Here is a 13,006-nt window from a genome sequence, read left to right on the forward strand (position 1 = left end):
AATATTCAGGATTGATTTCCTTTAGGATTGACTGGTTCGATCTCTTTGTAGTCCAAGGGACTCCCAAGAGTCTTCTCCAACCAGGAAAGCCCTTAAAGCAATTATTGAGCACCCTTTGTGTGCAAAGTACTGAGACTATGCTCTGTACTATAGGGGATTGGAGGATCCAAAGAGACAACCAGCCTGGTCAGGGAGCGTTGCTCTAGGGAGACATTGTGCTGGGCAAGGAGGAGCAACTAGGTACCTTTCTGGGCCCTGCTCCACACTCAGGCCAGATGCCTTCTGGTGGGCCAGTGAGGTTCAGGAGGGGAAGCTGTGGGCCTTACTTCTGGGACAGTATCTGTGTGGGACAGAATAATGGGAGGGAACGGGCCTCTTGGTGCAGCCCTGGGGTGGAATCCCAGCTCTGTTTCTTCTGCAATATGACATTGGGTGGGTTCATAGCTTAGAGCCTTGGTCTCCTCATCTGAGTAATGAGACAATACATGCTTCCAGCCCCTGCTGCTGGCAGATTAGATGAGCTGGTGCACGTGAAATCCTGGCACAGCATGAGGGCTTAGTCCCCATTCCCCCACCCCATCCCTTACTCAAGAATTGCTATGAGGTTTTGTTACAAGATGATCAGCACAGCTTACTGGGCTTTAGGCAGTGTGCCTTGGCTCAGATTCCACAGCTGCTTCTTATCAGCTGTGTGATCTTGGGTAATTTGCTTCACCTCTCTGCACCTCAATTTCTCTTCTGAAAATGGGAATACTGAGTGTATCTCCAGTAGATACCCTGATCGCCATGGTTAAAGGTTTGAAATAGAGCCTGGCATAGAGGAACTGTAACAGGAGGGAAAGGGCAGGGCACAACTTTTGAAAGAATGACATAGCCCAAGGACACAACATAAGCACATTTGATTAAGAATCAAATGGGTCCAAGATGGCAGACAAGTGGACTTTGATTAGACCTTGATCCACAATCAGCAAGCTAAATGACATAACAAGAGACCCCTGACAGTTCCAAGGCACTGTCAAAAGAGCAAGGTGGTGGCCCAATTCCTGGAAATCTCCACCCTTTCCCCAAAATAGTTGGAATAATCCTCCCACTCATTAGCATATGAAATTACCCAGTCTATAAAAACTAACCAGGCCACATTTCACTACCACTTCACAGTGGCCCATACCCTGTCTGTGGAGTATGCTTCTCTCTGAGTCTGAATAAATCCCCTTCATACCTATCACTTTGTCTCTCACGGAATTCTTTCTGTGATGAGACACAAAGAACCTGAGCCTCAGTAAGTCCAGACATCAGGTGAGTGATTCTAATTAAAAGATTGTGGGTTCAAGTCCCAACCTGGGTTTTGGCTGGGTTCCAGTCCTGGGCACGTGGGTTCAAGTCCTGCTGCTAAGTCACTTCAGTCGTGTCCAACTCTGTGCGACCCCATAGACGGTAGCTCACTAGGCTCCCCCGTCCCTGGGATTCTCCAGGCAAGAACACTGGAGTGGGTTGCCATTTCCTTCTCCAATGCATGAAAGTGAGAAGTGAAAGTGAAGTCGCTCAGTCGTGTCTGACTCTTAGTGACCCCATGGACTGCAGCCTAACAGGCTCCTCCGTCCATGGGATTTTCCAGGCAAGAGTACTGGATTGGGGTGCCATTGTCCTAACCTGAGGTTAATGGCTTCAAAACATCTTAACAAATGGTTTTGGTGTGGGTGAGCGAGCAGCCAGGTAGAGAGGATGTGTTCAGTCACTCAGTCGTGGCCAACTATTTGCAACGCAACTGACTGTAACCCGCCAGGTTCCTCTGTCCGTGGAATTTTCCAAGCAAAAATACTGATTTGGGTTGCCATTTCCTTCTCCAGGGGATCTTCCTGACCCAGGGATCTAACCTGAGTCTGTGAGCTCTAATTCCATCTCTGTGCTGGCCTCTCTATGTGGATGTAAGCAGGTCTTCCCTCCTTCTGAGCCTTATTTTCCCCAACTTTTCAATAAGGGTTGGGCCCACTCAGAGAGTCCTTTCAGCAATGACAACATGGGTCCCTGAATCTCCAAAGGAAAGGAAAGAGCATGTGTGGGGCAGAGGGACTGTAATAGGAGGGAAAGGGTCAGGGCACAACTTTGACATAGCCCAAGGGCACAACATAAACTGATTAGAATCAAATGCGTCCAAGATTGCAGATAAATGGACTTGATTAGACCTTGCCGGGAGAAATGTCAATAACCTCAGATATGCAGATGACACCACCCTTATGGCAGAAAGTGAAGAGGAACTAAAAAGCCTCTTCATGAAAGTGAAAGTGGAGAGTGAAAAAGTTGGCTTAAAGCTCAACATTCAGAAAATGAAGATCATGGCATCCGGTCCTATCACTTCATGGAAAATAGATGGGGAAACAGTGGAAACAGTGTCAGACTTTATTTTTGGGGGCTCCAAAATCACTGCAGATGGTGATTGCAGCCATGAAATTAAAAGACTCTTACTCCTTGGAAGGAAAGTTATGACCAACCTAGATGGCATATTCAAAAGCAGAGACATTACTTTGCCAACAAAGGTCCATCTAGTCAAGGCTATGGTTTTTCCAGTGGTCATGTATGGATGTGAGAGTTGGACTGTGAAGAAAGCTGAGCGCCGAAGAATTGATGCTTTTGAACTGTGGTATTGGAGAAGACTCTTGAGAATCCCTTGGACTGCAAAGAGATCCAACCAGTCCATTCTAAAGATCAGTCCTGGGTGTTCTTTGGAAGGAATGATGCTGAAGCTGAAACCCCAGTACTTTGGCCACCTCATGCAAAGAGTTGACTCATTGGAAAAGACTCTGATGCTGGGAGGAATTGGGGGCAGGAGGAGAAGGGGACGACAGAGGATGAGATGGCTGGATGGCATCACTGACTGGATGGATGTGAGTTTGAGTGAACTCTGGGAGTTGGTGATGGACAGGGAGGCCTGGCGTGCTGCGGTTCATGGGGCCACAAAGAGTCAGACACGACTGAGTGACTGAACTGAACTGAAACCTTGATCTTCGATCAGCAAGCTAAATGACATACCCAGAGGCAAAAGACCAAGGAGTGGGCTGTGGCCCAGTTCCTGGAAACCTTCCCAAAAATGGTTGGAATAATCCTCCCACTCATTTACATATGAAAGTACTCAGTCCATAAAAACTAACCACATCACACTTCCTGTCTGCACTCGCCTTCTGAGATGGCCTACACTCATTCTTGAGACATCAAGAACTGAGCTTCATTAGGGCCTAAACACAGGTACTGTGGATTTTGACTGGGTTCAAGTCCTGGTCACGTGGGTTTGAGTTCCAACTGAGGTAAATGATTTCAGAACCAGCAGGTGCAAAGGCCCTGAGGCTGGCATGGTGGGGAGCCGATGGGTGCACCTCGGGAGGGCAGAGCCCAGCCTGTCTCTTGGGTGGGGGAGGAGGTGGCTGGCTGCTCACTCGTGCTCTCTCCCCTTCTTCCTCCATCCAGGGCTCCCTTCCCCAGCCCCCGCCCGTGGATGTGATGGCGGCTCCGGCTCTGTCCTGCTGTCTGTCCCTCCTCATCCTCCTCTTGCTGCTGACCATCCCTCAGACATCTACAGCAGTGAACGGTGAGGACCCTGGCATCTGGAGAGCTGGGCTTTCCCTCAGGAGGGAGGCTGAGGCCTTTCTAGAACTTGTTCTGAGACCCCTGGTTCTTGGCAGAAGCCCCATCAGCAGGGGCAGAAGGTGAGGGAGGGGACCAATGGGACCAGAGACCGGGTATCTACCTTTTCCTTCGACCATCCTGTCTACATTGTACCCACAGGCCTCTCCGAATCCCAGGAAGACAATGTGTTCTTGTCCCTGCCCTGCCTCGACCAGTCTGGGGGTCCTTGCGGGCTGTGGGACTCAGTTTTGTCCTCTCTGAAGTGGACCCACTAACCCTTTCTCTGCCCACCAGCACTGAGCATCTCCTCACCTGGTAGGAACAGGAGTGGCGGGGGAACCCTTGAAGGCCATGGGTGCCCTACAGCCAGTCCCACACGCCACATCTTCACGGCATATGCTTCCAACATCACATGCTTCTATAACTCGAGAGCCAACGTCTCCTGCGTCTGGAGCCATGATGAGGGCCTGCGGGCCACCACCTGCTGCTTGCACAGCCGTCAGCCTCAGAGGTGCGTGTGGGGTTGACGGGCAAATGTACAGAATTGCAGGGTGCTGAGATCTTGTCATCCTGACTTTTAGACTCTTGAAATCTTACTAACAGCTCTCAGACTCCAAGAACTCGGCACTTTGAGAATTTTGGGCTAATAAGACCCACAGACTGCTGGTGTCACAGGAGTCTGGAAGAACTGAGGGGTCAGATATTTAGACTCCTGGAGCCTGAGTGGAGGTGGGGTGTGGGGTCTGGGCTGCAGTAGCAGGGCTGGGCATGAGCCAGACTAGGTAGTTTGGGGACACTGGGCCGCTCGCCTGATATGCTGAGGATGGACTCGATGTTAGAGGCAAGGAGGACCGAATGGGGTTCCCCAAAGTGTTTGAGTAACCTGGGATTTTGTGAGATGCCTAGGGCAGCTGTGGGGACAGGGGACTGGGGAGAGGCTGGGGGAATGAACTTGCCCGCTGGGAAGGAACCAGTGAAGGGTCACTGATCCAAACATCCTGCTGGTAGTAGCCAGCAGGGTGGCTTTGACCTTGGCTCCCAGGTGGGTGGTGATTCTAAGGGGCTCTGGAGGGCCTGTCAAGGATAGTCTGCACCCTCAGCCCTGTGGGGAGAATTTGCAGGGCTTTAGGTGGGAAGAGCCATGTGCCCTGAACAAAAGTGTTTCTGGACACTTTCACTGCCTTGGAGCTTGACTGGGAGGGAGAGATGCTCACAAGGGAAGCAGGGCAGGTGGGGTTGGCATAAAGCCCGGGCTTAGAACAGTAATGCTGCATGGGGACCCTCCTGAGGCCAGCTCTGAGGGGGTCCCTCTTTTTCTTCAAAGAGAGCTGCTTTTTCCTACAAAACAGTGGAACCACACCTGTGAGCTGCAGCCAGTGAGGCCAGGATCCTGGGCATGCAACCTGGTCCTGGGACATTCTCCAGAAGTGAGTAGCCAGAGCTGGGAGGGGCAGCCAGGCGGGGGGAGGTGCAGAGGAGCATCTTTCTGGTGGAGGTGCCAGCACACCCAGTGGTCAGGGGCTGCAGCAGAGTGGACTTCCTGGGCTGGGGAGGCAGGAGGAAGGAGGAAGCATCCAGGGAGAGCAGATGACTGACCCAGGGGCGGAGGGATCCAAGGTTCATGAGGTGTCGGCTGCTCAGCTCTGCTCCTATAAATTAAAATTAAATTAAAAGCTCTGCTCCTCTGCTTTTATAAATTAAGTTTTATTGGCACACAGCCACACCCATTTGCTCTCTTGTTTTTTTATGGCTGATTTTGCAGGACAGCAACAATAGCAACGTTGAATAGTTGTGACAGAGATCATGTGACCTGCAGTGTGAAAAATATCAACTTTCTGACCCTTTTCATAAAGAGTCGGAGCCATGCCTTAGATGGAGGATCTCAGGGAGAGGGTCCAGCTTATTACAGCCGTGGTTTCCCCTGCCATCCACATCCCAGCAGCCTCTCTGTCCCCATACCAGCTACTGGCAGTTACATCCCCAGCCTCCTTCCCTTGCAGGCTCAGAAACTGACCGTAGTGGATGTCATGAAATTGACGGTGATGTGCTCTGAAGGTGGGAAGTGGAGGAGGATGATAACCCAGGCTATCAAGCCCTTTGATTACAGTGAGTGAGGACTCCAGGGTGGAGCTGGCGTGGGGTGGGAAGGGTGGGCACTTCCTTCCCTGTCTTCCCCTCTGGGATCGCCCAGCACTAGTCTCTCCCCATCAGCTTCCACACCCCTATCAGCTTCCAACTCACTGCCCCTTGAACTTGGGATGAAGTTCCGGACCCTTACCCTAGTGTTCAAGGTCACTTGCCTGGCTTCCTTCTCCAGCATGCCTCCTCTTGTGGCTTATATTCCTGTCACACCAAGGACCAGCTCTCCAGGCTCAACTTGCCCTTCCATGCCTCTAAACACTTGCACACCAAGCAGCCTCAGCCTGCTTGGAAGGCTCTTGTCACCCCGAAAATTGCCACTCTCCCATCAAGTTCAGTGAGGAGTCACCTCCTCCAGGAGGCCTTCCCAGACTCCTGGAGCCCTTGGTACCTCCTCTTTCAGGGTGTTTACAACCTGGGTCTTTGCTGCCTGATAATGGGTCTGTCTCCTCAGTGGGTTGTGAGTTTCCCTGAGGGCAGAGCTTCTGCCATCCTTACATCTCTGTTCTGAATACTCAGCATCAGGGCTGATCTGGGTGGTGCTGGGCTGAAAGTTTGTTGAACAACTGAGTGCCCTCCCCCACCTCCAGCCTATCCCCACCTCCCTCTCCAAGCTTGGAGGTCATCTCTCGGGAAGAGATGGGAGCATAGAGTGAGATCCAGGGTTCTAAATGCAATCCTGCATTAGTGAGTGTAATCTAACTGGCAGGCCATTTAATATGTCTGAGCCTCAGTTTCCTCATCTGTAAAATGGGGATAACCAGTTACCTGCTGCCTGTGGTTGCTGTAGGGCTTCTGTGGTGGTGCAGCGATAAAGAATCCACCTGCAATGCAGCAGATGCAGGTTCAACCCTTGGGTCAGGAAAGTCCCCAAAGAAGGAAATGGCAATCCACTTCAGTTTTCTTGCCTGGGACATTCCACTGACAGAGGAGCCTGGTGGGCTACCGTCCATGGGGTCGAAAAGAGTCGGACACAACTTAGTGACTAAACAACAACAAAAGCATAGTTGCTGTAGGAGTCTATAAGCCAAGATACAGAAATTGTTTAGCACTTGCTCAATAAACATTTGCTAATTATTATTTGTGGAGTTCTACAGAGTCTCAGAAGTATAAAAATTAAGATCAATTGAACTTCAGAATCATATAATCTTATAATTATATAAGAGTGATGAAGTAGAATTAAATTAAATAAATGAGATGATTCAGGTAAATCTCTGATCAAATCTGAGTGCAGAGAAAGGCTGCCTTGACTCATTTATTCTGCAGATATCTAATCAAGTGCCCACCACGTGCTGGGTAATGTTCCAGGCACCAAGGATACTCCAGAGATCAAGTCCTTGCCCCCTCAGAGAGCTCAGTCTGGTGGGGCAGACAGAAAATGAATAAAGAATCAGAAGTAGGTATTTAATATATCAGATGATGATAAGTACTAGGGAGAAAAATGACAAGCGACGGGGACAGAGAGTGGTGTGTGGTTGGGGTAAGCTTCTCTGAATGGTGATATTTGAGCAGGGACATGCCGATCCCTGGGAAAAGAGAGCACCAGGAGGGAGGAACAGCAGGTACAAAGGTGGAGGTGGGAGCTCAGCTCGGCTTTCTCATCTCCACATCAACATGTGGCATCCCCCTAGTTTGTTCTCTCTGCCTTTGTCTCTCTCCTGTCTCCAGTTCGTCTGATTCCACCCCACTCACTCCAAGTCGTCCACATAGAGACCCATAGGTGCATCATAACCTGGACCGTCTCCCAGGTATCCCACTACATCCAAAACGACGTGGAGTTTGAGGCCCGGTTAAGGTACGCCGACCACAGCTGGGAGGTGAGTACCTGTCTCCGTCGCACCTGCCCTGACTCCTCCCTGTCCTGGTCACCCTGTCCATCCTTCATCTCAGCAAAGCCACAGAAGCCGCTAATCAACCCCTCCTGCTCCTTGGAACTGCCTCCCACCACCCCCCTCTGGGGTCCCCTGACACCCCAAGGGTCCAGCTGGCATCGTATTCAAGGCAAGATTTACAAAGCCAAGAGGCAGGTGACTCCCACTCTGAAGATTACAGAGGCCTTGGGCAGCCACTCTTCCCTCTTCAAATCCAGTGTGGTCCACGTCCATGGGGGTTAATCGCTTACTCATTCACCGTGTGTTAGTCACTCAGATGTGTCCGATACTTTGTGACCCCAGGGACTGTAGCCTGCTAGACTCCTCTGTCCATGGGATTCTCAAGGTAGGAATACTGGAGAGGGTTGCCATTCCCTTCTCCAGCGATCTTCCTGACCCAAGGATTCAACCCAGGTCTCCTGTATGCAGCAAATTATTTACTGTAGAACCACCACTCATTCACTTACCCTTTCCTTTATTTGCTCACTCAGTCAACAAACATTCCCTGAGTACCTACTGTGTGCTGAATGCTGGGGCAAGAATGGAGGGAGAGTCTGACAAGCTGCCTCTGAGGAAACTCACATGGGGGATAGGAACAGACTCTGCACTGTTTTTACATACTCTAATGAAATTTCATTGTGATAACACAGTTGAGAAGGCCTGGGCCAGGCTCCTTCAGACTCATGTGACCAGGGCTTTCTGAGATCTGGGGCTTAGGCAGGAGTTGAGCCTTTGAGGATCTGGGGAGGGTCTTCCAGGCAGAGGAAAGAACCATTGCAAAGGCAAGACATGGCCTATGTGTCTGGAGTGCTGGAAAAAAAACAAAAAGGGTGACTCCAAGCAGGTAGAAGTCTATGGGAAACCCCTCTTTATGGCTGAGTGGAGAAGAGACTGCTGCAGAGCACAGGGGTGCAGGGCGCAGGGAAGGAGGGAGACCTTGGACGGGGTTCAGAGGTCGTGGGAGCTCAGACCTGCAGGAGGAAGGAGTGGAGGGAAGAGGGAAGGGTCCAGAATAGGTTCTGGAGGTGGAGCCAGCTGATTGACAGATGGCTTTGGATACTGGAGTTGAGAGAGAGGGAGGAGTTCAGGAAGACCCTGATTCCTGGGGCCCCTGCAAGTGGCTAGTTGGGGAGCCTTTCTGTAGGAGAGGGGGACAGTGCAGGGTGGATGGCTAGAAGGGATAAAGGAAGGCACTGCTTTGCTCATACTCTCAGCCAGCCCTGCCACAGGAAGTGAGGGGGCAGTGCAGACCCCTCTGGTCTAACAGCCCTGTCTCTGCCCCAGGACGCCCGGCTACTGACCCTCAGGCAGAACCAGCAATGCATCTCCCTGGAGAATCTCACTCCAGGCATGGAATATGAGCTTCAGGTGCGGGCCAAGCCCCAGCTAGGTAGCCACGAGGTTTGGAGCCACTGGAGCCAGCCCCTGGCCTTCAGGACAGTCCCTGCAGGTACTGATGGGGAGCGGAGGTAGGGATGCAGCCTGGGCAGAAAGCAGAGACTGGGGGCAGCTGCTGGGGCAGCATTGGAGTGTGGGTACGGTGCCCTTTGACCATCATTAACTCACTGGATGTGACCTGCAGGGTGGTAACGTGGGCGTGTTTTACAGATGGGAACAGGGGTTCAGAGAGGGAGTGGAACTTGCCAGTGGGCTTGTGAGTTAGTGTGGGGCCAGTGAGATTTTTTCCACTATCTCCACCCTGAAACCTCAAACTTCTGATTTCTTTTAGTTGCTCTGAGACATATGGGATCTTATAGGACCAGAGACCGAACCTGTGTGTCCTGAGTTTGCAAGTGGATTCTTTACCTCTGAGCCACAAGGGAAGCCCCTCCTTATGGAATTTACTTGGCTCTTGCATTTACTGTCTGCCCACCCACTGCTATTGTCTCCCCTGACCCCCACTCCCACCAGACTGTAAGCTCTATACTGTTATAGTCCAGGAACCTAGAAGAGAGCTGCTACATAGTAGGTACTCAATAAAAATTTGTTGATTGAATGAGTGCAAGTCTAGAATTTTAGAAGGTTAAGACATTATATAGAAGGTTTAGAAGGTATCTAAAAGGTCTTCCCTTCTTGGCTCAGTCAAGCAAGGATCTATTTTTTTCTCTCTGCATATGTTTTATTTGAACTGGCCTACTGTATGCATTTTATACTTAATATGACCACATTTTCTAAAGACAAAATTGCCTATATAGTCTGAAAAATGATTTTTTTCCTGCATTGTTACTTTATTTAGATAAAACCTTGAAGGATTTAGAATCAAACGTAGTATTTACTGTTATCATTTAATATTAGGACTGTTGTGAAAATTTAACCCAATGGTTATTGTACTGACAGCCTCCCTTTGTTGTTATTATTTGCATGTTTGCCCTACTCCCATACTAAGAGATGTTTCCTTGGGTTAGACAGATTTCAAGTCTCATGCATTCTTTAACACCCAGAGTGCCCAGCACATGCTGCCAGTAGGTACTCAGTAAATCACTGTTAGATTAATAAATGGATGAATAGACCCTTTCTCAACCTAATGTCAAGACCTTCCTTTATTTCATCCTTCATCCTTGTCTCAATCCATCCATCTATCCCTCCATCCTCCAGTGAAAAAGCTCACTTTAAATTCAATGTTCAAAAAATTTAAGATCATGGCATTCAGTCCCATCACTTCATGGTAAATAGAAGGGGGAAAAGTGGAAGCAGTGACAGATTTTATTTTCTTGGGCTCCAAAATCACTGTGGGTGGTGATTGCAGCCATGAAATTAAGACACTTGGTCCTTGGAAGAAAAGATATGACAAACCTAGACAGTGTATTAAAAAGCAGAGACATTACTTTGCCAACAAAGGTTCATATGGTCAAAACTATGGTTTTACCAGTGGTCATGTACAGATGTGAGAGTTGGACCATAAAGAAGGCTCAGTGCCAAAGAATTGATGCTTTGAGACTGTGGTTCAGGAGAAGACTCTTGAGAGTTCCTTTGGATGCAAGGAGATCAAAACCAGTCATCCTAAAGGAAATCAACCCTCAATAGTCATTGGAAAGACTGATGCTGAAGCTCCAATACTTTGGCTACCTAATGCAAAGAGCTAACTCATTGGTAAGGACCCTGATGCTGGGAAAGATTGAGGGCAGGAGGAGAAGTGGGCGGCAGAGGATGAGAAGGTTGGATAGCATCACCGACTCAATTGACACAAGTTTGAGCAAACTCCAGAAGACAGTGAAGGACAGGGAAGCTTGGTGTGTTGCAGTCCATGGGATTGCAAAGAGTCAAATATGACTTAGCGACTGAATAACAACATCCCTTATCCATCCATCCCTCTGAGAGAGCTATTCTTAGGTAGGTTGATAAGGAGTCTGGGGCCCTCAAGGAGGACAAAGGGACAAATGTTTTTTTCTACATTCCTTCATCTTAGTTACATAAGACTTTTTTCTTAAGCTCTGAGTTGTTATGGAAACGATCATAACAACTAAATTAAAACAAATTAAAAATATTGCCTAATACTAACTTTATTTAAGCCCAGAGCTAAGGGCACCCCACTCCAGTACTCTTGCCTGGAAAATCCCATGGATGGAGGAGCCTGGTAGGCTCCAGTCCATGGGGTCGCCAAGAGTCGGATACGACTGAGTGACTTCAGTTTCACTTTTCACCTTCATGCATTGGAGAAAGAAATGGCAACCCACTCCAGTGTTCTTGCCTGGAGAATCCCAGGGACGGGGGAGCCTGGTGGGCTGCCGTCTATGGGGTTGCACAGAGTTGGACACGACTGAAGTGACTAAGCAGCAGCAGCAGCAGCAGCAGCAATGACTACACAACGAAACAGCTCATCTTGCTGAAGGGTATGTTTTTCTTTAAGCTCTAGATGACACCACCCTTATGGCAGAAAGTGAAGAGGAACTAAAAAGCCTCTTGATGAAAGTGAAAGTGGAGACTGAAAAAGTTGGCTTAAAGCTCAACATTCAGAAAACGAAGATCATGGCATCCGGTCCCATCACTTCATGGGAAATAGATGGGGAAACAGTGGAAACTGTGTCAGACTTTATTTTTGGGGGCTCCAAAATCACTGCAGATGGTGATTGCAGCCATGAAATTAAAAGACGCTTACTCCTTGGAAGGAAAGTTATGTCCAACCTACATAGCTTATTGAAAAGCAGAGACATTACTTTGCCAACAAAGGTCCGTCTAGTCAAGGCTACGGTTTTTCTTGTGGTCATGTATGGATGTGAGAGTTGGACTGTGAAGAAGGCTGAGCGCCGAAGAATTGATGCTTGTGAACTGTGGTTGGAGAAGACTCTTGAGAGTCCCTTGGACTGCAAGGAGATCCAACCAGTCCATTCTAAAGGAGATCAGCCCTGGGATTTCTTTGGAAGGAATGATGCTAAAGCTGAAACTCTAGTACTTTGGCCACCTCATGTGAAGAGCTGACTCATTTGAAAAGACTCTGATGCTGGGAGGGAGTGGGGGCAGGAGGAAAAGTGGACGACAGAGGATGAGATGGCTGGATGGCATCACTGACTCAATGGACATGAGTCTGAGTGAACTCCGGGAGTTGGTGATGGACAGGGAGGCCTGGCATGCTGCGATTCATGGGGTCGCAAAGAGTCGGACACGACTGAGCGACTGAACTGAACTGAACTGAAAATGTATGTTATGGGAGTGGGTCTAGTAAGACTTTTAAAACCTTGAAACATTCTTTTAATCTATTGTTACTAACCAATTGATAAAGTATATAAAACCCCATCCCAACTAGTGAGTGGGGTGCTCCCTGCCTCCTTCTGATGTCTATGTCAGAAGCTTTCTCTATCTCTTTTTCACTGTAATGAAACTTTTGCAAAGCTCTGAATGACTGGAGCCACGTCTTCGGTCCTGAAGTGAAATCCTTTCCTTTGGAGATCATGAATCCGAGACTGCTCACCGTAAGCTATCGCCTCCATCCATCAGTTCTTTCAACAATTACAATCTGAGCACCTTCCCTGAATCACAAAGGGCTTTACTTGCCAGAGAAGCCGTGGGACTCCATGGACTTGACCTGTGATCTTGAGGAGCCACAGTCCAGCCAGGAGGACAGATCCCAAGCAAATCCTTCTCCAGTGTCCAACCAATTAAAAATGAGAGTGAGTGCTCTGGGGAGACAGGTGGGTGCCAGGACTTAACAGGCACATATCGGCTTTAGATGGGGTGAGGCTGGTCTGGGAAGACTGTAGTAGGAGCTCAGAGGGACCATGGTGAGGGTCCGGCAGGTTTGAGCTTAGAGCCCTCCGGGGCCTGACAGGGAGGCAGGGGCAGGGGCGGCAGGGCTGAGACTTGCAGGGTGAGCAGGTGAGGTTGTATCATAAGGGCAGCGGGAAGCCTTTGTTGGGCGGGGGTTCAAGCAAGGACAGGACGTC

General features: G+C 49.4%; 1 protein-coding gene across 2 annotated transcripts; it reads left to right on the forward strand.

Moving 5' to 3' along the window:
• Positions 1-1,152: 1,152 nt before the first annotated feature.
• LOC129641458 (interleukin-2 receptor subunit beta-like) lies at positions 1,153-9,624 on the forward strand. Of its 2 annotated transcripts, none has more exons than XM_055566176.1 (8): positions 1,153-1,296; positions 3,460-3,580; positions 3,913-4,129; positions 4,943-5,045; positions 5,619-5,724; positions 7,426-7,574; positions 8,913-9,078; positions 9,358-9,624. In XM_055566176.1, exons 2-8 carry the CDS (start codon positions 3,493-3,495, stop codon positions 9,411-9,413), a joined length of 885 nt encoding a protein of 294 aa, XP_055422151.1. In that variant the 5' UTR covers positions 1,153-1,296; positions 3,460-3,492; the 3' UTR covers positions 9,414-9,624. The 2 variants fall into 2 exon arrangements, with proteins under 2 accessions (XP_055422151.1, XP_055422152.1); XM_055566177.1 differs by lacking the exon at positions 1,153-1,296 and adding an exon at positions 3,172-3,240.
• The last annotated feature ends 3,382 nt before the right edge of the window (positions 9,625-13,006 follow it).

Source organism: Bubalus kerabau, chromosome 1 (genome assembly GCF_029407905.1).
Source record: "Bubalus kerabau isolate K-KA32 ecotype Philippines breed swamp buffalo chromosome 1, PCC_UOA_SB_1v2, whole genome shotgun sequence".
Classification (NCBI taxonomy): Eukaryota; Metazoa; Chordata; class Mammalia; order Artiodactyla; family Bovidae; genus Bubalus; species Bubalus kerabau.

Coding starts and splice junctions, on each gene's coding strand:
- LOC129641458 (XM_055566176.1), top strand. CDS start 3,493: ATGGCGGCTCCGGCTCTGTCCTGCTGTCTGTCCCTCCTCATCCTCCTC. Junction 5,725..7,425: donor TATCAAGCCCTTTGATTACA/GTGAGTGAGGAC, acceptor TCCTGTCTCCAG/TTCGTCTGATTCCACCCCAC. Junction 9,079..9,357: donor CTTCAGGACAGTCCCTGCAG/GTACTGATGGGG, acceptor GATTTCTTTTAG/TTGCTCTGAGACATATGGGA.